Source organism: Diachasmimorpha longicaudata, chromosome 14 (assembly GCF_034640455.1).
Source record: "Diachasmimorpha longicaudata isolate KC_UGA_2023 chromosome 14, iyDiaLong2, whole genome shotgun sequence".
Taxonomy (NCBI): domain Eukaryota; kingdom Metazoa; phylum Arthropoda; class Insecta; order Hymenoptera; family Braconidae; genus Diachasmimorpha; species Diachasmimorpha longicaudata.
The window spans coordinates 6,325,165-6,348,276 of record NC_087238.1 but is presented as its reverse complement, the minus strand read 5'-3'; the positions used below and the strand labels follow the sequence as shown (position 1 = coordinate 6,348,276).

At 40.3% G+C, this 23,112-nt stretch overlaps 1 protein-coding gene across 15 annotated transcripts in view; it reads left to right on the top strand.

Moving 5' to 3' along the window:
* The first annotated feature begins 162 nt into the window (after window positions 1-162).
* The window catches only part of LOC135169220 (protein turtle), a 35,035-nt gene continuing 12,085 nt past the window's right edge, over window positions 163-23,112 (top strand). For 4 of the 15 annotated variants that reach the window (XR_010300168.1, XR_010300169.1, XM_064134001.1 and 1 more), the window contains exons 1-7: window positions 10,954-11,338; window positions 14,133-14,223; window positions 15,324-15,850; window positions 16,996-17,129; window positions 20,720-20,945; window positions 21,927-22,202; window positions 22,582-22,869. Coding sequence is in view for 12 of the 15 variants with exons in the window: in XM_064134001.1 (XP_063990071.1) it covers window positions 15,343-15,850; window positions 16,996-17,129; window positions 20,720-20,945; window positions 21,927-22,202; window positions 22,582-22,869 (1,432 nt within the window). In the remaining 3 variants the exon portion in view is untranslated. Of the gene's footprint in view, window positions 298-895; window positions 1,326-10,953; window positions 11,339-11,369; window positions 11,389-14,132; window positions 14,224-15,323; window positions 15,851-16,995; window positions 17,130-20,713; window positions 20,946-21,926; window positions 22,203-22,581; window positions 22,870-23,112 lie in introns of those variants that run through there. The other 11 variants (XR_010300170.1, XM_064134003.1, XM_064133995.1 and 8 more) reach the window with 10 other exon arrangements.

The following is a 23,112-nucleotide window of genomic DNA, read 5'->3' as shown; positions in this document are numbered from 1 at the left end:
ACTCCGATATCTTCCATTGGGTGATTTTTAAATCGACTCGTTATCGACATCCCCGTACTCGTGACCTGCCTTATTGACAGGTTTATATTCTACCTCAACGTTGGCAACCTCACCTATATAATCTCTTCCAGGAACAGCGATTGTTAGCGTCTACCTTATCATCTAGTGATGGAAGTTCCCTGTCAATCGATGGGTTACCACGCAGAGAAGTTTTTCTCTGCAAGAGATGTTCCAGAAATCTTCAGAAGAATCATCGGAAGGTCTTCAGAGGACAATTTTTTTTGACACAAATTGGGGGTGAGTTTTTAAAGAATATTTTCCAAAGCACCGAAAAAATATATATCTTAAGGACGTTCTAGACTCCTTCCGTCGAAATCCACTTTTTTTAATTTTTCGGGAAATCAATTAGGGCATTATCGTAAAAAAAGATTTTTCTTACGCTCAGAATATTCAAATGAAAGCGTAAATTTACACTCAAGGGACATTTATTATTCCCTTAGACTTGTGTGATTATTAATAACCACATAAGCTACGTGTGTAGCTTCCATCACTATCAACCAATAAAAAAAAATATATTTCTACGCGTGACACGATCCCATCAACTCCTCGAAAAGAAATTGCGTGAGTCGCCCTCGAAATGCCCGAAGCCCACAATACTTCATAACCACTAGAAATATTTCGCACGACGACCTTCAACTTCCCCCTCGAAATATATTTTTTTTGTCACCCCCGAGGAGCGTTCCCCGATTAGCGAGAGTATCCGGTCCACTTCGATAACGCCTCGTGCATTTGGAATCTCCCGCCCCCTGTCCCTGCCGCTTGGGACCTGGCAACGTTGCAAACAACACAGGTGCCCATTGGCGAAGGTACTCTGGCGCGTTCAATAGAATCTCCGGTCCACCAGTACCCGGCAGAGAGCCTCCAGCATCGAGCCTCTCTTGGTTATTACGATAAATTCTCGGATCAGCTGAATACCAGACTGAACCCCTATTTTTTACAATTAAATAATATATTTTAAGGTCGTAATGATGGACAATCGGTGATTGCGCGTTGGCATTCGGCGATGCACGAGAATTAGCGAAATATTTTGTCGGGAGACGATGGGCAGTTGATCAATCAGGCGTCTCCTCGGATGATGCTCATCCCATTGCAAAATTGATAAACAAAACGCGAGTCAAGTGCAGTGGCATCGATAATCGAAGACATTATATCGAGTTCGAGGGATTGTGAGTGGTGAATGAATCTTGTGCTCCGATCCTGTGGATTTTTTTTATCACGAGGACAATAATTCCCACGACGCTGGGGAGTCAACTCAGCGGTTCATGGTATGTCAGCAATTAATTCATTAATTGATCCAATTATTGGGTAAATTAATTGACCCAGCGGTGTATACACGGCGAAAGGATCGCGACAATTACTAAAAATTACTGATTTTTTATTCTGCAAAATGTTATGATTTCGTGGCGAATTTTTCGTCGCTTTCTTCTTCCAAAAAATCGAGTTATCGATATTTTAATTCAGTAATCGATTGACGAACTTGGGCTCTGTTATTTTTCGTGAATATTTTTCGTCACGGGGATTGGGTAATTGCGATCTGGCAGTCGATTTTGGGAGAATCGCAACAACTTATGGATCGAAACGATAGGTCATTTATCGAGGCAGTGATGTGAGCGATTCACAGGTTGGAGCAATCACGCGAGTCCCGCGATAGGTTCGTTGAACTCGATATAAGCCCTTTGTGTGTTGGAAACTCTCATGCACAGTAGGTACTGTACATTCTCGGGATGTTTACCGTTGCAAATTGACAACGAGATGGGGATATTAATCTTTAGGGGTTCGATTCGAGGGCTCGCCAGAGGTCCGCCGAGGTTCTGCCGGTGTTGACGGGGGTAGGGGGTCGTCACGGTAATTCGGGAGTCGAGGTATGCAAGGGTGGAGGAGGAAGGAGTTTAGAACAGGTCAGTTTTTGTGTCCGGGGGGGCTGCCGGGGGTTCTTAGGGACCCCGAGGAGGTTCGGAAAAATTCTGCCATCTCCGGGGATTTGGAAGTTATTAGAGTGCTTCCTCCTTACTCCTGTATTCATGGGATAATATCGCGGTGCTGAGTGAACATTCAGTCGAGGAAGGGAGGTCTTCAGATACCGGGAATGGTTTTTTTTTCGTTCGAGAAATTCCATTCTAGAAATTTGGTGGGAACTAGGGTGAACAGGTGTTATGGTCGTTGGGAGTTTCCGAAGTGAAGGAAAAGGTTTTTGCTTTAATTTGGAGGGGGAGTTTTTAGAGGACGTGGGTCATGGGAATTTTTTTTCATTTTTCCTGGCAGATTCCGAAAATTCTTCTCGTTTGGACGGTTTCACTCTGAGATTGCATAAGAATCGAAGTAATTAGATCAATTATTTGTTGAGTTATTAAAAGGTCAGAAAATCATTGGATTTTTAGGTCAGGTATTCTGTGAAAATTATGAAAAGCCGGAGAAATTCAAGAAAAAGCTGAAAATTCATTGAATTTTGTGAGTGAATATTCATATTCTATTGAAAATTCAATTAAGGTGGGAAATTTTCATCTCACTTCCACTGAAAGCTCATGAATTTCTTTGAATTCTACCTCAAACTTGAATTTTTATGACCATTTCCTTCGTAAATTCAATTGAATGTTATGCCTTGAGAATTAATGTCATATTTTCATGAGATTTCAAGAAAATTCTCACAATATAGACTGCTCTGAGGAAAGGACAATATTTATTTACGTCCTAACTCATCGCTAAACAAGAATTGTTCTCTGAAGACCTCGCGAAGAATTTTTCTGCTCACCCGGGAGACGTTCCGGGATCGTCACGTATGTGAAATTTTGAAAAATCACTGGCTCGGTAGTTTTGTAAATAAAAATTGTTTGCGCAATCGCGATACAGAACCATAAACGTCTCAGGACGATAATAAACGCGACTAAAAATATCACAGCCAATCAGCGCGGATTTCCAGTTCTCAGAATTCCCAAAATCTCCGTTGAACTGCATAATTATTACGTGATGGAGGACAGTTAGCGGGTACAGGTGGGACATCTGGTTGTATTATATACCGAGAAACAGGTATATATTGTATACAAAACTGCTGGTGGGGCGTCCTCAGTCGAGACAAATAGTACTACCACGAAAAACGAAAATGAAAGGGACTCGTCGAGTGATTCGAGCCGCCTCTATTCACTCTCGAAAATTGTACCTTTTACTCGCCTCAACTTTCCCCTCCCTCGGTGCCCCTACCTGGCGAACTTTGGTAGAAAAAAAAAATATTTTTCCCAGGATGTACAGTGAATTGGGCGCATGAAGGATGTGGATGGCAAGTGGAGGGAAATTCCCCCCGGGAGGGGGCGGGGGGGGGGAGAAGAGCCAAGAAATTCACGGGCCACGTGGTGGTGAGGAGTGCGATTCCGGTGTAAATGGGTTTGTTGAGAGAGTAGGGTTTTTGTCAGGCTGGTGGGGATGGAACGTGGTTAGTTGACTTTCCCGATGTACCTCTGGGCCACAGGCATCGCTGAGTCTCTTGGTCTTTCTCAGGGCGCGGTCAAGACCTCTGTCCGCCCCGTTAAAACCCCCACGTTATGCCCAGCAGAGCGTGACCCAATGGATTTTTTTTTTTTTATTTCTGGGGAATTTGATGGGCGTGGGTGGGGGGTGGGCGAGGGGGAGAAAGAAGCTGCGCTTTGGCGGAAGGGGAGAAGGGAGAAAAAAATTTATTTGTGAATGCGCTTTTGAGGGGTGAGAGGTGTGATGTTCGGAGGGCAGGAATGATGAATGAAGGGAGGCTTTTTATTGATGCTTGGAAATGCAGTTGTTTTTGGGGGAGGACTCGAAATGTATGAGTATTGAGGGAATTTATTTATTCATTTGTTATGGATGGGGTGGGGTGTACCTGTAGTGGACAGATGGGAATGATAAAATGAATATGTGAGACGTGTGGGGCTAAGGTGGTTACGACTTTGAATTCTTTTTCCAAAATTATGGCTCTGGTTCAAGGACTTGGATTTAATTTAATGGTTTTCCGGGTAAATTGGTTGGAGGACAGCTGGCCTTGAAACAAAGTCATCAGGATTTATTTCAAAGTCAATAGAAGTCGATTTGGGGATGCTCGACACCCTTCTAACAGCAATTCAGATTGTTGGATTTTTCATTTTTGAGGGGGTTACTCCGTTAATTCAAAATTCTTTTGGTAAACTTGAGGGTTTGGGATTTTTATAGAATTTTAAATTCCATTTGTGTTATGGTCTTTTTGAGAGAATGGGAACATAAAGGACAGTCTCGCTGTGGATATCCTATGAAAGGATAAATTCCCTGGCGAGAAATTGTAGCACATGTAGAATCCACATTTTTTTATTGGTATGTAATGTACATTTAGTGTACATGGAGTACGTGGAATTATACAATGCGGAATTCGAGATGATGTATGGGTTTTAGATCCCGTAATTTTTACAGTTGGGTGGTGGTTTTGTTGTGAAAATCATCGGCCTCCATGAAGAGAAAGCTAATGAATGCTTCTCATGCAGAATTTCCCATCTCGCTTGAAGAGATAGTTTCAAAGGAGTCAACAGAAGGGAATGATTTATTCGTGCCAACGTTTGCCTTTTTTCCAGAAGTCCGAGTATCTGATTTTTTTGTTAAAGTCCTTGTCATTTGTCGCTTTAAAAATTCGTGAAACGTTATGCAATGTCCAGATAGAGATGGAGTCATGATGGATTTTTGTAGGACTGTGGGATAGTTTTAGGGGAAAATTTCTTTCGGGAAGAAATTACTGGTCTGAGAAAATTCTTCGGGGCTTTTTTCGCAGTGGTTTTTTTTATGGAAAAAATTGTGAACACGGAGGGAAGGGTGAGGGCCAGGGAAAAGGGGTGGGGGACGAGTTGAGGGAATCCAAGGTGAACCGGTTGATGGGGAGACGTGTTCCCCGACGTTTTCAGACGGCAAAATATTAGGTATACTGGGTATACACTAGTTACGTTCGTGTAATTTGAGAGATGTTTTTTCCGGATTTCATGCAGTGCAGTCGGAGATCGTTGTGTTTTCGGGGTTCGAGGGAGAGATGAAATGGGCTCTGGAGATGAGATTTTGATGGATATCCGGGGTAATGAGGGGTTAGGGGAATTTGGCGGAAGGGAGTCGTTCGGGGAGAAAGATAGGTTGATTAGAGGTGAAGGTAAATGTTCATTTGGGGGAGAAAATCGAATTTAGCGAAGGCTCATTTTTATTTGCGAAAAATATGCAAAATCTGGACAACTGGGACCGGTGAAAAAGACCATTTTCCGTCCGACAAAGTCCGGATGTCGGTGAAAATAAAAATTTTCTTTCCCCGAGTGTTTGCCGAGCATCTAGGGGGAGAAGTAATTATTGATCCTTGTTCCTTGCCCTTACGACGAACCCTCGTTACGCTATGTACAAAACCCTCGACACCTGACCGCTTTCTCCTAATTTCCAAAGCTTCAAATCAATTTCACTTCCTTCACATCTTTGACGTAGGTCCTCGCCCCACAAGGGAAACCCTCAACATATTTTCATCCGAGTTTTTTAATTATTTGAATATTCAATTAATTCAAATTACTCATATAAATTAAATAATTCAAACTGCCCGAATAATTCAACCAGCTCGAATCGTTCAACCATTTACGTAAATTTATAAACGTCAATATCCATTTTGAATTGCGAATTAAATTTCCGTAACCGATTCAATTGAATTCAATTCATCCGGTATTCACAGAACTGTAGTTTTTTTTTAAGGATGACCAGTCTGATTTTCTGGAATCTCCCATTTTCAGCAATTTAATCGCAATCATCGAATACTCGAAATTTATACAAGATAATTAATTGGTTGTAGAGTTCTAACAATAATTACCTTTGAATTACTATTAAATAATTTTGTCGGAATTTTTCGTGAGAGATGTCGGACATGTTCTCTGATGAAATTCCATTTTCTTTCCAATAGTAATCACCGACACGTTCCTGGGCGTCAATATTTTTTTCCTCCGATATTATTATACTGTCGATTTGGTGGAATTGTTACGTACTTCTAAGGGACTTCCAAGTTCATACCGATTGCCCTTGGAAACAGGGAATGTGGATCCCAATCCAGAATAAAAGTAGTAAAATCTGATACATCAGTTAAGTTGAGGGTTCAGTTTTTACTGGATATCTCGGAATTCAAGGGAGATAGCGTTATTCCCATAAAAACGTTTTTTATTACTCGCATTTAACTCAACGATAAAGCTCCCCGGAACGTTTTCCCTATCTCCCTCAGATTCGAAGATATTTATCGAAAACCCACCCCCGAGTTATATTGACTTATCTCGTTTCACCACTTCGCCACTGAATTCCAGGGCCATTTTTATTTTTTTCTGAAGGGAGGGGAAGGTATTTTGGGGTCAACACGAAAGTTTGCAAAATTCAATATTAATTATACAAAACAACAGTATTTATTCATATTTTTCTACAGATTTTCGTAATTTAATTTTCATTAATTTTTTTAAGAGCTGTAAGTGTGATCTCAAAGTATTAAAAGTCTTAAAACTAAAAATGGAATAATTTTGAGAAACGAATCGCTATTCAAAAATATTCCAAATGAAGAAATGCCTCTTGAATGCAACACTCGAAAATAAAATGAAAAATTTTGTGGCCATGAATTCACCGCAATTATAATTATGTCAATATTGCTGAAAATTTCTGCAACATCTTTAATTCATGACGCCTTTGTGACGCTACGCAGGGTGGTAATTAAATTTAATATCATCACTATGTGGTAAAGAGGAGTGAGGGGAGGGGAAAATTGTGGATGTGGTGGATTGCAAGGGGTTGAGATTGATGTATTTATGGGGAGCACATGTGCATAATGTAATAATGGTCGCACTTTGGGGATTGGTCTGCTGAAAACGGTGTGTATACGGGGCATGTCGGGCGACAGCTGCAGATAATACGCTGATCACCGACATGACATTTCCGCAATATCAAACACCCGCATGGTATATGGAGCATTTGAACATTCATGGTATCGATGGCGAGGGCTTATCTGTTTAAAAATAATCGTCCGGTATATCGTAAAATTTATACGTCAACAATTTGTAATTTTCTCGGAAACTGTTGCGTGCAGACAATTTTTTATCTACCGAAGAGCTTCCGTAATGCTGGTCGAAAAAAAAGGATTTTTGTTCCCAGGGATATTGTTCCCAAAAACAAAAAACAAATTCACAAAACAAGTTACGAGTGAGTAAACATCTCTGAAATGACGAACAATATTGGACCAGCTTTTTAGCAGCTGGAAAAATTTTCGAATGAACATTCCCCCATGAATTCTCCGGAACCGCTCCTCCAAATATTTCCCACGTGATCTGAAATTCTGCCATCATTCCCTCCATAAAACCTCTCATCCGTATCAAACAGTCGAGAGGATTTAAATTGAGGGCTTCAAATCCCCAACACCTCGAAATTTACATTTTAAAATTTTCCAACTTTCCTATTCATTCAAAAACAATGTTTTCATCCATCCAGATGAGTCCATTCAATCCCCCTGATCAATAGATACAGCCAACTGAAATTCATAACCTCTACTAAAAAAAAGAACTGTCTCCCGAAGATTTCTGAAAGTCCTTTCCTCCCTCTCAAATCAATCTCATGTGCGATCGTCGTTTCCCATCTAATCAGTCATTTATCTTAATTCCCAGTTCGCGGAAATGCCTGTAGTCCCGATATTTCTTTTTATCAATTATCCCTCCCCAACCAACCAGTCACCATTTATTTATTCAACATAAATATAAACAATGCATTCGTCCGGAAGCAACTAATGAATAAAAAAAAAATTTTTCAAATGGAAATCAGGGAAACTCTCGACATCAGCTACATTAAACTCTCATAACTCTCTTCAATCTCCTTTCAATCATTCTCTCCGCCATTTCACCATTACAATTTCATATCCCTGAGTGATTTTTCATATTCATTCCGAAACACTCCGCGGAATCTCCTTAACACGACAGAGACGTGTTTCTTTTTATGTCGAACGACATCTCACTTTAGTCTAATGCTCTTTGAAACTCCAAGAGACAAAGGGGGTGGCTGTTGAGGAATGGGCGGCCAAGGGGGGGAGGTAGGAGGGTGCGCCGTGAGGACAAGAGGGCGGACGGGGGGTGGAAAATGGGAGGACCATTTCCCGCGTTATAGTGGCCTATGGGAGAAATTGAGATACAACACCAAATGTATCTGCACTCTCTTTTGCTCTCCATCCTCACCTGTTTTCTCTCTCTTTCACCTTCCCACCTACTGGTGAATAGCTCTCGGCTATTCTCGGTTATGCTCGTGAATCGTCGGCCGGTCGATAGAGCAAACACGGCCGCGCCCCAACCCCCCGGGGCCTTCATGCCGTCTCTGCCTACGTAAACGTCTTCTCTCGTTCTATCTCGTTAAAAAAACAAATGTCAAAATATTATTCTCTTCTATCTCTCTGATCCCCCTTGGTTGAGTTTTTCCTCCCCCAGCCCCGTTGCAAAACAAAAATTTTTATGCATCATTTCTCGTCCCGCGGTGGATCTCCGGCGGAGAATTTTTTTTTCCCCCGAAGATATTTAAAAAATCTTGAGAAAAATCATCGAAAGATCTTCGGATGGTGTGTGTTGATGGAAAGGGGATTTTTTAAATAATTTTCAAAGGTGAATTCACAAGATCCGCCAAAAATGATGAGCGAGGGAAACCATTGAGACAAAAATAAGAGAAAAAAAAAATCGAAGAGTAATCCCTGTGTGACGTAAACATGCACCTTTGCCACATCGATATTCCTCGAAGAAATAAATCCATTGACCACGTAATTGAATTACTGATCTGGAAGAACCAATCAAGCCTGTTTTAGACCACCTCCGGGAGATTTAGAGAGACCCCGAGAGGAGTGACGTAAGCATTGCGTATGCAGCCCGATGCAGTGACGTTGCGGCGTGACGTCACGCCAGCTAAAAGCCGGTAACGTCAGTTCCCGAATCATCGGGGGAGGGAGTATGAAAAGCCCACCCCTTCTCCCTCTGCAATCCGTCAAGAACGAGAACGATGAGTACAGACGATAAAGAGCCAAATATTTTTGTAATGAGTTGAATGACAATTGTCCGATGACAATTTCCCGATCTCCCATTCCATAACAGAGGTGGGAAACATAAAATATAGAGACAATAATTTTTTTGATAAATGAAACTGTTCTAATTTGAGTTGATCTGATCTGATCTGAGTTCTATTAATTCACCCCGGCCAACGGGGCAGAACCGTTGGTCGCGGGGAGAGTGCCACCCTGTACGTGAGGGGTAACTCCAAATCACGGATAATTAGCTCTAACTCACCGTGTTTCAACTTCGGTTTGGACATCTCCCTCATTATCCTCCTTCAACCCCACCCGATTAACCCACCATAACCAATGGCGAATCCCCCCGTACCCCAAAATCACGACTAGACATAAAAACCCAAAGGGTTCATCCCCGTCCAATCCTGATGAATATGACGTGCACGCAACGCTTGCTGATTCCACGCCAATGCACACGCATTTGCATATCAATACATCTGAAATATCCATTTTACCCTCGATTTGACTTAAGCGTCAGTCCGCTTGACAGACTGATGTGAGTGCCCTCTAAATACAGCAATCAGATTAAACATCAGTTTGATCGTTTCATTAAGAAAATTTCTGACGACCCAATAGTGGAGAAAAAAATCCAAAGTTTGGATCAAGAGTGCGCTAGGTGGGTTCAACCCTGACTTCCAAGCTTGACTCAAGCCTAGACATCAAGCTCAATCGGAGCTCGAGGTCGTCGAGTTCGAAAGAAGCCTGAACTTCCAGTTTGATCTTCAAACTTTCAATTAAACTCGCAAGCTCAGGCCTGGGTCGCCTCAACCTTCACGGTTGAGCTTAAATTTGTTTAGAATCAACGGCCTTGAAATTACGCAGCCATCCTAAATGGGATAATTGACCCAAACTTGATCAAAGCCGTTTAGCCCAAGCTCCGAAATTAAGCTTGTATCATTATTGGTTCTACCTTGGTACCCAAGCTTGTATTTACATTTCATTCCACGCTTGGATTAACTTAGGTACTTCCCCAGGATTAAGCTGGTTCCCAGCGAGGAATCCCAAGCTTCGATGTCCTCGATTAAATCAAGCTTGAGCTAATCGTTCGAGATTGAGTTATGATTGATTCTACCTCCGCTCGACCTTGGATTTACCTTGGGATCCAAGGCAGAGCTTGCATCGCATTGCAAGCTCGGTTCTTCCTGCGAACCTTCACGTTATCGAACTCATTCGAAGGCAGGAATTCCAAGGTTTGGGATTCGCGGATGAGGTAAGCTCGAGGTGAGCTTGAAAGTTGGATGAAAATGAAGGAGCAAATCATTAAGGGCACATGCAGAAGTGGAAGAAATTGATTCTGAAGTTCGCGTGAAGGAGAATGGGATTTAAATACACTTCATGTGACGTATCCCTCACCTTCGGTGAAAATATATAAATTTTCGAGAATTCCCCAAGTTTCTGCGTCATGTGTTGGGCATTAGGGGATGAAGGGGCACGTGGGAAGGTGTTAAAGTCATCTCGCGCATTTGGCCGATGTGAGAGCGCAGGGTGAAGAGGCGCCGAGGGTGGGATGATGAGGGGAAGTAGGTGTGGGGTGCCACAAGTTCGTGGGTACGTTCCTGGCTGCCGCCCTTGTGGCCGATCAATATTACGGCTGGTGGGGTCGAGCCAGTCCTGGCGAGCAAAAAGGGAGCCGGTGGGGGCGGTGAGAGGGAGGGCGGTGAGGGGGATTGGGGTGATGTTTCTGTACAGTTCTATCGTGTTGGCCAAGAATGCCGAGGTTTTCGGGTGGAGGGAAAAGAAGAGAGAGATAGCTCGAAGAGTCACCGCGAGAGAGAGAGGTGGACAAGTAATAATCCAGTGGTGGGAGGAATACTCACCCTCGAGCCCTGACACGCAGTGGGGGGTGGGCACACTGTCATGGCGGCGCATGCAATAGCCAGGGAAGCGCCCGGAGAATACTTGACAGGAGAATAAAATTCCTGGATTTTTTTCACGTGATTTCTGCTCTGTGATTTTTTTTTTCTTTCGAATTAAACTCTTCAGTTTTTTCTGAAGTGATTGTCAGAATTTTTTTTTTTCCGGTCTCAAGTGTCTCTTCTCGTTTCGGGAAAAATAAAGGACTTATCACCAGTGACTTATCTAAATGTGAGTGCCTGTCTCGATGTGAATTTATTGTAATGTGGACCTGGTAACCTCTGGAGAAAATCTGACAGACCGTTGACAGTCGAATTGAAAATATTTTAACGGTCTCGGGGGATAATTTGTGGTGTATCGGTGAGTTTGAGATTAAATCCAGTGGAATTGGAAATTTAATTATCACCTGGGTAAGGATTTTCTTTAATGGGAGATAAATAACCCGGGGAGTTGGTAAATTGGTGGGACAGTTTTTAGAGAATTGACTGATCATTGTTGGAATGAGGGAGATGGGGGTGTTGAGCGGTGCATCTGTGCCGGTGCAATGCAAATGAGGGGTCCCACTTGTCAAATATACATGGGGGGTCCTCTCCCTTCTCTCGTGGTTAAGAGCTCCTCGTCCGGAGGCACTTGGGGTGTGCGAGGTAGTTTCACAGGGTGGAATACTTTTTTTTTTATTAATCCAGGGATTGTGTGGTGATATTTAACTTGCCCCACCCGCCACCCGGTGCGTCGAGGTCCGCAGTCTGAATTTTCCACCGGTTTTTCCGGGTATTTAAACCCACGTGATGATAAGAAGTAACCACACCCCTCGTTTTTGACAGCAGATAGGATTATTGAAGTGTTTCTGTGGGATTTTTGGGGTCCGTAAGAATTTCCACACACGCGATTTTTTAACATTAATTTTCCCTGCCGTATTATCAGTACTTCGACAATGTCGTCGGGAAAATTGTTATCAGTGACTTCGATTAAATCAACCAGTTTTATTATTATTAATATTATCGCAGGAAACGATAATTCAAAGTCCGTGCGGTGTTCGCCGTAGCTCACTGGCCACAATTAAATTTTATATCAATCAATATAGTTATAGGATTTATTAAAGGTGAATAGTAAACAAATAATTTATTGATGAGGAAGGTATTGGCTTTAAAAATCATTTAAGATTTATTTTTCTTTGGGAATTCACTAGCAAAAGATTTTAATAGGGAGATACGTTCTGAATAAAAATTTTGGTGACATATTTTTGAAGATGAAGCACCAGCGCTCAGGATTATTCAATGGATTGTGGGGTGCGGTGGGTGGAATGATCTGGGAGGGCTATTTCATGGTCAATCGGCCGTAATTAAGAGTGTCTGAATGCCCGACGAACTCTGCACATGGCCTCGTTTCGCTTGGCAAAACGTTTGCAACCTGCAACTCTAGTACGGTTTATGGGTAAGGTTATAGCCAACGTCCGGTGTACGATGGGACTCGTCTTTATTATTTAATGGAGGGGGATGGTATCGTCTCACGCGCGGGGATGGAACGGGTGTCGGTTGTGCACACATATTTATGTGGTTTCCGGGAGGGGGATTGTTTGGTTTTTTTTTTACGGGTATCGGAAGAAGACTCGGATGGGGGATATTACGGGTTATGGGAGATGTGAACTGTTTGCATTGAATACAAATTTTTGTTTGGTGGTTTGTTTAATACATATGTGAAGTATGGGAATTTAATATACATGTTTGCGGCTGTCATTGGCAAGTGGGCCACCCTTTTTCATTATCTCGTGGGCCGCAGCTTCACCCAGACATCAAATACACTTAATTAATTAAACAGATTCAGTTTAATCATTGAATTTTTTGTGAGTGCGACGTTACATGAATTTTTTAATTAAAAAAATGAGTTCAAGTGACTCCTCCGGAATTTTTGTGATTAATTTATTCATTTATGCTTTTACACTCTGATTTTTTAAAATACAGCTGTCAATTTCGCTTTTGAAGACTTTCTTTTGGTTCATTAAACTCTGCTATATAAAAAGACTCGAATATTATTCTCATTATTCCCGAAAAATCCGTCACAGGCAGATATTTTTCTTTGTGCCTTCGGGGTTTTTAAATATAAATATGGAAGAAGGTTTAACAATGAAAAATGGCTATCCGAAAATTACAACCGTCACTGTGTACCTATATTTGCGGCGGCCTCCAAGGGGAGGAGATCTCCTTTGCTCGGGCTCACGTCGAATCCCCTCTTCTAATACGATGATTCATCGATTCCCATTCATTTGATAATTCAGGCTTCGTCTCATTTTTCGCAAATATTCTAGATGCCTGTCCTCTTGAAATATGATATTCAAATTTTATGTACCCACAAAATGATTTATTACAATCAAATAAAGTTCGCTCGAGTCTCATAAATAAGTTCTATTCAAATAGTGGCAAGTACAGTTTTAAAACACATCAAATAAATATTTTTATTATTTATTTCAAATCAATAATTATTGCTTGGGAATGAATGCCAACTACAAAAAATGGCCGATAAAGCGTACGATAATTAAAAATAATAGAAAAATATTTATTTTGAAACGACACCAAGTTTTGTGCAATTTAATAACAATTTTACGAGAGATAATTTGAATGTTTATGGATACCATTAAATTATTTATGGTAAAACGGGAACATAAATTTATTTACCAGAAATAAAATATATTTTTTGCAACAAATATTGTTCGAATGCGTAAAACAAGACCGAAAATTCATCATCGTGAGGATAGAGTTTTGAAAAAAATTAATAATCAGTCAAAAATTATATTATAATTTATATTTTGTCGCGATTAAGGATGATGAAGATGAGGATAAGGGGGGAATTTATCAAAGGTGGAGTAACTCATTCCGATAACTATGAACACTGCACTACCAATTACCACGGACATGTACAACATGTCGGAAATACACATGTGGAGGGTGAGCGGTGACATGGGCCAATTAGTTGACCCCTCTGATGCCACTGGGGTAAAACTACCTCTCTCTGGTTGTTCATTTTTTTTTTTACATTCACGTTATTCTAGCTATCAGTTTCATTGGCAGCCTGCGGGCAAATTCTGGGGGAGAGGGTCATGTGCTCAGTTAAAAAATGATTTTTTTTTTGTTTTCCATTCGTCATGGAATTGGTGCAGGTGATGATTGGAACGGGCGAGGACCAACGGGGATAGTGGGACGGTGATTCGAGTGGTGAGGAGAAACAGCGGTGGTGGCGGTACGGCAAGGGTAATTGAACATTTTTATTAATCCAATTCTTTTATGGGTTTGCATTTTCATTTTCTGTTGTGCTCTTTGTTTTCTTTCCGTTGTGGATGATTTATTGGGACAGTTTAATGGATTTTGAATTTTTTATTCGAATATTTGGGCATTTAAATCAGCATATTTTTGGTTGATCGGTTATTTTTTATTGATTGACGCGGAGGAAATTGTTTGGTAAATTTCTGGAAGACATTTGGTGAGCAGAATTTTGTTTTCAATACGGAATTATCGCGTGACGTACATTTTTTCTCCGATGGCTGAGTTATTGAGTTTTCAAGTGCGTTTGGAGTGATCAGTCTTCATTAAATCGTTGGAGAGTCAGTTTCCCACCAGTAATTACTCGCTCCTCTCATTAAATGTAATTTGAATGAATATTAATCGTGAATTTATAACTTGATTTACGAGTAATTCGCTGGCATTTTTTGAAGATAAAATTAAAAATCTCCTTTGTGAGATGATGAGAATAGTTCCAAAGTATATCATCATATTATCCGCTACTTCCACCATTGAGTGACAATATATTCCTCGAAATGTTCCCCAAAATCCATTAGAATGGCATCGTAATTTTTCTATGAATATTCATTCCCATCGGCAATCGGACCATGAAAAAATTTTCCATCCAGTAATTGAATGATGGAACGATTGAAATAAAATGTTGAACCCTCACTGGGATTTCTCGTGAAAATAGAATCATGAAGAATTATTCGATCTAGTAGTCGGGAAAGAACGAGTGGAGATAACCCGGAATAATCGACCGTATCTAAAAATGTCCAACCATATTTTTCATGGTTCATAAAATTCTGCATAAGTAACATCCCTTAACTCAGTATGAATAAACGCCTATTGAGTCGTTGACTGTAATGGGAGAGAATAACATGAATTAAGAAGTTTAAAAAAAATTATTCATCATTATCAATCTCTCTCATGAACTTAAACTTCGATAAGTCTTGCTCCACTTACCGAACAGGAATAAATTAATTGATTTATTAAATTATCATCTTCTTTCTCGTTCAATGACTGCGAAGAAATGTTATTCATCTCGAGTTTTGAATTTTTTTCATCCCCAGGTACTATGGAAACGGAGGAATGGGGGGCGGCGGAGGGCTACAAGCCGCGGAACTCCGGCGACGGTACCTGGTCACATCATCTTCACAAGATCCCCATAAATACCATAAATCATTAGTAAGTGATAATGGACAATTCACCGATGATGCGTATCACAAGGCAACAGTCGGTATTGCATCCGGCCAGCCGACTTGTATTGCTGGAATTAGTGGACGTGACAGACGTAAGACGTCCGATATTAAGGACAATACGTGGTCACAATTGCTCGAGGAGAAACTTGAGGACGGAAGGAGACGAAGAAGACGACGCGGAAGACGACGGGGGCGGAGTTGTGAGCCAATTAAACTTGAAATCAGTGGTACGATGAGAGAGGCCAATGGTAATGGAGAGTGGCAGGAGGTGAATGATAATTTTCAAGTACCAGAGAAGACAAGGAGAATTGATAAGGACTGCTTCAAGGGACTTAGACAAATGACGGAAATGGCTGTTGGTACATTGCTACTCGGTGTTGTCCTCCTCGTTACACCAGGTATACACTAATTGCTTCTAATTATTCAAGTGCAATGGGTGAATGCCTCGAATGAGGATGTGCGTGAGAATTTTCTTGTCCATAGTTTATCACGTACTCGGTATTTTATTCACCCTTTGTCATGGGGGATGTGTGGGAAAATGAAATAGTCAATGCATTGTTGGAAATGACGATAAGTACATGCTTTTGCTAACTTCCATTTCATGACTTCCGTTTTTATTTTTATTCACTTGCTTTTTAAATTTTCGTTAATCAGGTCGAGGGCCAGGATTTTTCAAATCTTTCTCGGCTTTTTTGGGATTTTTTTTAAAGTAAATTCGGAAATTGCAGACAGGAAGTTTCATTCTGCTCGGAGTTTGTTGAAGGACTAAAAATACTCAGCGTAAAATTGATACTGAGGGTAATTAATGAGAGGGCCGGAGTCGAGAGGCTCAAGTGTAACAGGAAATCCTTAAATAATTTCTCTTTTCCTCTCTTCTTTTCACTGTTGAGGGAGTTAAAGTGTTTTAAGAAAATGACAAGTTGGATTCCCAAGGGGACGTGAGGTCGAGGATTTTAAGTGTGTCATGAGAATGTCAAGGAAATTCCGTGCAGTTATGAGAAAAAAGGGGGCAAAAATAGTTTTCTCGGGAGTAAAAACACTTCTTCAATTTCTATCGTCGTTGGTTTTATTCAACGAAATGATGTCGACGGTTATTTGAAGAAGTTGAATTTCTGATGGATACGTTGGTGGAGTCGGGGAAATTTACATTTCGGAAGTTTATATTGGGAGAATAAATATTATTCAGAAGAGTAGTATTCAATCGGTGAACTGGGGAATATTAATTGGAAATTTAAATGGATTAAAAAAGTCTAATTTACTCGCAACCGATGAAAATTGAAAGAGATTCGAAATTATGTAAGATCAATATTCGCCGCTTAACACTAGAGAGGGAGGAGGTGGTGGCACGACTGAGAGACTGTCAAGAGACATAATTTTTCTGTCAATCCGGGCCAGTATATGTTTAATTTCTTGCCAATGATGCTGATAATTGCTGTTAATTATTTATGGGGGTGATTTGCCAAAATTCTTTAAATAACCCCTCTCTCTCTCCCTCTCAACGGAAATACGCTACGATAACTCAATGATTTATCAATTCCCCCAGGTCTCTGTCACCAGGACGCAGTGCACATAACTGCCATACTAGGTGAAAGTGTGGTCTTCAACTGTCACGTTGAGTTCCCGGGTGAGCATCCAGTGCCCTACGTTCTCCAATGGGAGAAGAAGGTAGGCGACACGGTACGATATCGGACGATCAACCTCTCTGCTCTCTATCCGTGAGTTATAAATTTATGGGGCTTCGCTCGTGGCAACTCAAGTCGGTCTGGTACCTCCCCGATACCGAGAAATTCCGTCTTATCATTCAGTCATGAAGTGGAAGAACTAGTTGAATGGACTCAGCTTTATTTGCAAGTTCTGCCTGACAAATATCCGTGAAACTGTCAGGAATCGTAAAAATTGTGGGAAGGATTCTATTTTTCAGAGGAACACACTCACTTCTTCAAAACGAAAACGAATGATAGCTTTTGTTATCGTAAAGATTTTTTTTTTTCGTTTGACATTGGCGCTTTGCATTGAAACGACCTATGGGATTGTGAGGATGCTTTTTCGAGATTTCGATTCGATTCGATTCGAGATTTGTGATGTGATATGATATGTCCTTTTTCAAATAGGATACTTCGTGAATTGGAACGTTTTTTTATGTTTGAAATTGGGGTTTATTGCTTGAATGGAAACGACCGATGGGATTCTGGGGAAATTTTTTCGAGATTCGATTCGATTCGAGATTTTTATAGCCTGTTTAGAAGCGAATGGGATCAACATCAGAAGGCGCACCCTGAAAGTTGGATAAAAAATGATGGGCACAAATATCCCGAAATTTCATATTTTAAAATTAATTTTTGAGTTGATTCAACCGGTTCCATCGCCTCACAATCGAATTCAGTAAATTTTAAGTAATCATTCATGGAATTGGTACCAGGAGAAACCATCGGAGCGCAGCCCCTCAATGAGACACGTGTAACGCCATTGAAAAAAAAAAAAATATATTTTTTTGTTGAACGTTTATGAATCATTGTCGTGACAAGCTCGATTATTATTTATGCTTCATCATATCTACGTAAATTGATGAGCTTAATTGCCTATAAATGAATGAATCCATCATTGGGAATTATGGAATAATAATAATTTGATGAATTATAAGAGATTAACCGGCGAACAAGACACGCCGTTCGTAATAATTTGAAATGTAGCAGAGTTATTAGTGACCATGATCGTTTAATATGGAGAAAGTGTCTGCTATTTTTTATGGAATCCGGAATGAAGAGGGCAGAGCGCGTTCACGAACAAATAAATAAATAATTCAAATCTTCGTGAGGATCAATCAATGATTTGTTAATTTTTTTACATCCCGAGTGGATGAATCTAACGGTATTTTATTTATTTATTTGTTGGTTTATTGATAATTTAATTTAAGTTTCGAGTAATTTTAATTCAATTTCATTGAGCCATAAATGCGGTTATTCATTAATCATTCAAGCCATCTGATAAGTCATCAGGCATTTCTTATTTACTTGTAACTTCTCGAGTGATTGTAACGAAAAAAAAAGAAACACCATGCCTCTGTCTCTCTAACCTCTGGTGCGCCTCGCATGATTTCAATATTTCATGAGTTCTGGATAATCCAGGAGAATCATTCATTTGAATCGAGCAAACGCCGTCGGTAGTTCGATTTGTGTAGCAGTCAGTTCATTTTCTTCCCTTTTCATTAAAAAAATTTTGGTCCAATTCTGATCATTCCTCTAGTGCCGAAAAATTTCTAACTTTGCAATGATAAATCAATAAGCTATAATCGATAAACTCTGCATTCTGACGTCACAATGCAGACATACCGCCAATAGTCCACGACATTTCCTTTTTCCTTTCCTTAAAAAATAAAATTAAAAACCAGGAAAATTTCAAAAGTTTATGTTCGAGACAATTAGTCCCCATAATTACCCCTACGACTAGAAACACAAATCGAACCCCAACCGCATTGGAAAAAAAATCAAATGGAATAATCTCTCCCGTTCCAAATAATCTCGCATCCAGTACCACGTAATTAGCTGCATGCCAGTTAGGATTCTGGAATCTAGAAATTCAGAAAAAAAAAAAACAGCACGACTCATTCCCGAACAACTATTACCCCCACCTCTAGCCACCCCTAAACTCTCCATTAACATTCTGTTACATTTTGCTCTTGCCATGCTAGTCAGTAGAAAAAGCAACGACGAGACATAAAAAAAATAGAAATTGTTTTGAGAGAATACGCCTTGTGATACGGACATATCGATTGGTACTCGGTTAACTGTTAGTTGGCTTAAAAATAGGCCAAAGAGCACCTCTCGCGGCCTTGTGTATAAGCTCATGGCTCACACGAAAACTCATACAGATATATAAAGTACATTGGGGGTGGATTTTAAATGGGTAAAGCTTGAGAGAGGGAAAATAGCTGGTGGTTTGCGGATAGGAGGTCGCATGTACATAATGCACTAACGGTGCATGGATGATAAAAAAAAAATACTCGACTGTGTCAGGGTTACGAACCTTCTGGTAGACAGAGAAAAAAAATTTCTGGGAATTTTTTTGGGAATAATTGAGGCCATATTGCGGCCTATTAAAGTGGATTCAATTTCCCGACACCAGAAAAATTTCCCGGCTATAGAATAAAAATTGTTGTGCCACTGAAGGGGGTGGGATAAGTTCTCTGATCACGTGGAGCTTAAATTCCGGTTCATTCTGTAGTATTTAATGAAGGGGTAATTCGCCCCCTCCCCGAACTACAGAATTTTTCAGCAGCCCTTCGTGAATTTTTCTCACGGTAATTTTTCTCGCACTTTGTCTTTTCGTGCATTTCACGATGGGAGAGATAATTTTCGATGCTGAGGGAAGATTCATGCTAGAAATAAACAATGAGAAGAATAGAATCACTCGACCCTGTTTAAATGAAAAAGGAGGGATTTAACACTCGTTGGTGTTACGGTTTGTTTCGGGAGAAGAAGTCTTTTATAATGGGGCAGTTATGCGTTTGAAATCGGGGTATGTGGCTTACTGGCGCATGGTGTATTCTTTCATGACGACTGTTGATGTGAATTTTCAATGTATGATTTTTATCAAAGAAATTGCTGGTGCAACAATTGGGGAGAGATGACAATACGTTCAGTTACTTTTTCACGTTTCACTTGGGGATTCGCGCGTGTAATTTTTATGCTGCATAATAAATTTGATACTTTCACGATTTTTATGGACATTCATTAGGGGAGAAGGTCCAACGGAGCCTCTTGGGGACAACAGTATGAAAATAAAGAACAGAAAATGTCGGATGGAATTTTAAAACTTGAATATTTGATAAATTCTGACGAACTCACTTGGTGAAGCTCCTAACAGTGAAATTAATTTCCACCGTTTCATTTTAACATAATCCCCAGGCGTCAATCACCAAAAATTAATCGTTAGTGCTTAGTGATCCTCATTAATGATAAATAATTAGTTCCCTCAATGTTACTCTCGTCAGTTAGTTATCCCTGTCCATTGAATTTTCGTTAAAATTTGTCGTTCACAAGACATCGTCATTGTTACATCTGATTCGTCATTTTTCGTTGCCTCGCATGTAGAATATCGTAATGAATATGAGTAGGCTAATTTGTTATTATTTAAACAGTTCAAACACGTGCAAGGGTGATGATTTATGATGACTATCACTTGCACTTGGTTAACTGTGATCTTTCGATGTTTGTTATCACGAGTGATCCCTCGTTTATGATGCGTGTTGGTGTTGGTGTAAGGGGCAGGAGATACCTATATACATATGGTACGAGTCGTATCCAACACACAGCGGCGAGGGATACGAGGGACGTGTGTCCAGGGTGAGCCCCAATTCACCCTATGGATCGGCAAGTCTCAATCTTACCAATATACGGGAGAGTGATCAAGGATGGTACGAGTGCAAGGTCGTCTTTCTCAACCGATCACCCAACAGCCCGAAGAATGGCACGTGGTTCCATCTGGACGTTCATGGTCAGTCAATTATTTATAAAAAATTGAGGAAATGGATTAACGAGTTGGACGACGCTTAGTACATGATATTGCGAAGATCATCGCTTTAATTAGTTCATAGTATTTCAATCCTGTCATAACATGTAGTTTCGTAATGTTATGCAAAATACCCATTACCTCATCATTAAATTTTCCTCTGAAAAATTGAATTTTTACTTTTAGTTGGATGAGATGAGGTACAAAGAGGTATTTTGTATTCACAAACTTTAATGATTAATTTTCCCCTGAAAGACGTATAAAGGGAAAATTTATGAGACTTCATAAAGTTTTTTTTTTTCTTCACTTATTATGGGCTTAATTTCAAAATTACTGCAGGGAAAAATAAATCGAAGTTGTGCAGCTTTCGTTCAATTCAAAACAGCCCGATGAACTTTGAAATTGCATCAATTTTTTTCATTCAATGGATGAAGTGAACGTCAGTTCTTTTTCATCTTTCTTTTCTCTCTCGAAAGTCCTACAAAATTATGAAAGTAATTCAACGATTGCGCATAGCAAGAAGTTAGGGAAGTTTTTATTTTATTTAGTTGAGAAGTTAATCCTGAGAGACTGTTTTGCCGTCTCACTTTTCTTTATTGAACTTTATGTGACTTGTGTTATTTCGAATGATCAGATTACGAAAAACAATGCTATCATTACGCGATATTATAATATTATTTTATTTAACTCTAATCATCTCCCGTCAGTTCTGAAACTCCCAAGTCCACTCGAAAACGTCAGAGGGCATTTTCTTCCGATTTTCAAATTCCAATTAAAACCCATAAAACTTCCTAATGCTCTCCCCGAACTTTCCGCCCTCTGAGAATGAAATTTGAAATGAAAATTTAATGTTATTAGCAAGTTGAATGGAACGTCCCAGGGGTGTTGTCGTTGAATTTCAATGGGCCGAGAATGAAATGTAGATTTTCCGGTGTAAAATTTCATCGCGTGAATTCACCATTTCAGCTCCACCGAGATTCACTATGACCCCGGAGGAGATGATCTACGTGAATCTGGGTGATGCTATAATTCTGAATTGTCAGGCTGAGGGCACACCCACACCTGAAATTGTTTGGTACAAAGATGCCAATCCTGTGGCAACATCCAATACTATCGGTATATTCAACGAGGGTACTGAACTCAGAATCTCGTCAATCAAAACCGATGACATTGGCGACTACACATGCATTGCGAGAAATGGAGAGGGCCAAATCAGCCACACCACCAGAGTTGTTATTGCCGGTGAGATGCACTACAATATTACTCGCATTCCCTGTATCTGATGTTGCATATAAACACAAGGAGGCCATAACTCCGATGTTGAAGGGGGAAAATTCTGACCAATAGATTCTTTTACGTCTCAGTAAATGTTAACGTACCTGTGAATAGGCGACGCTTTATAGGTTCTACCATTCCAGATTCAACTTTTCATCTTCGCAACTCGCAAACGGAAAAGAAATTTTTTTCCGCGCAATTTATTTGCTGGAATTTAATTTTATCGGTTAATCAAAAAAAAATCGGTTCATTAATTCCTTCTCCATGTGTTTAGTAGAAATAAGGACCCCCCATTTCTCAAAAGAATATATTTGTCAACTTTTTTCTGTCACTTTGTTTGGAAAAGGTGGAGCAGTGATAATGGTCGCACCAACCAATCAGACTAAACTCGAGGGTGAAAAGGTACAATTTCCCTGTGAAGCCAAAGCATTACCCGGCAATGTGACGGTACGGTGGTTTCGCGAGGGTGCGCCAGTGACCGAGGTCTCTGAACTCGACACAAGAGTGTCCATCCGGAAAGACGGTAGCCTGGTAATTAATCCAGTGAGTGCAGATGACACTGGTCAATATCTGTGCGAGGTTACTAATGGTATTGGCGAGCCCCAGAGTGCAAGCGCCTATCTCAACGTCGAGTGTAAATATTTTCATTCATTTTTATTCCAACATAGCCGCTGAATTACTGAATCGGAAAATAGAATTTTACCGCTGCTGAAGGCTTTTTTTTCCTTCTATCGCTCTATTTTTTTTCACTGGTATTTATTTCTCTTTTTGACATCACCATTTGCATGGGAAATTCCGAAACGTACGAGCCATGCCATTATTACAGTTGATTTTTATTTCAAATGCAAATGAAGAGTTTTTCCGGTGATTGCTGTGC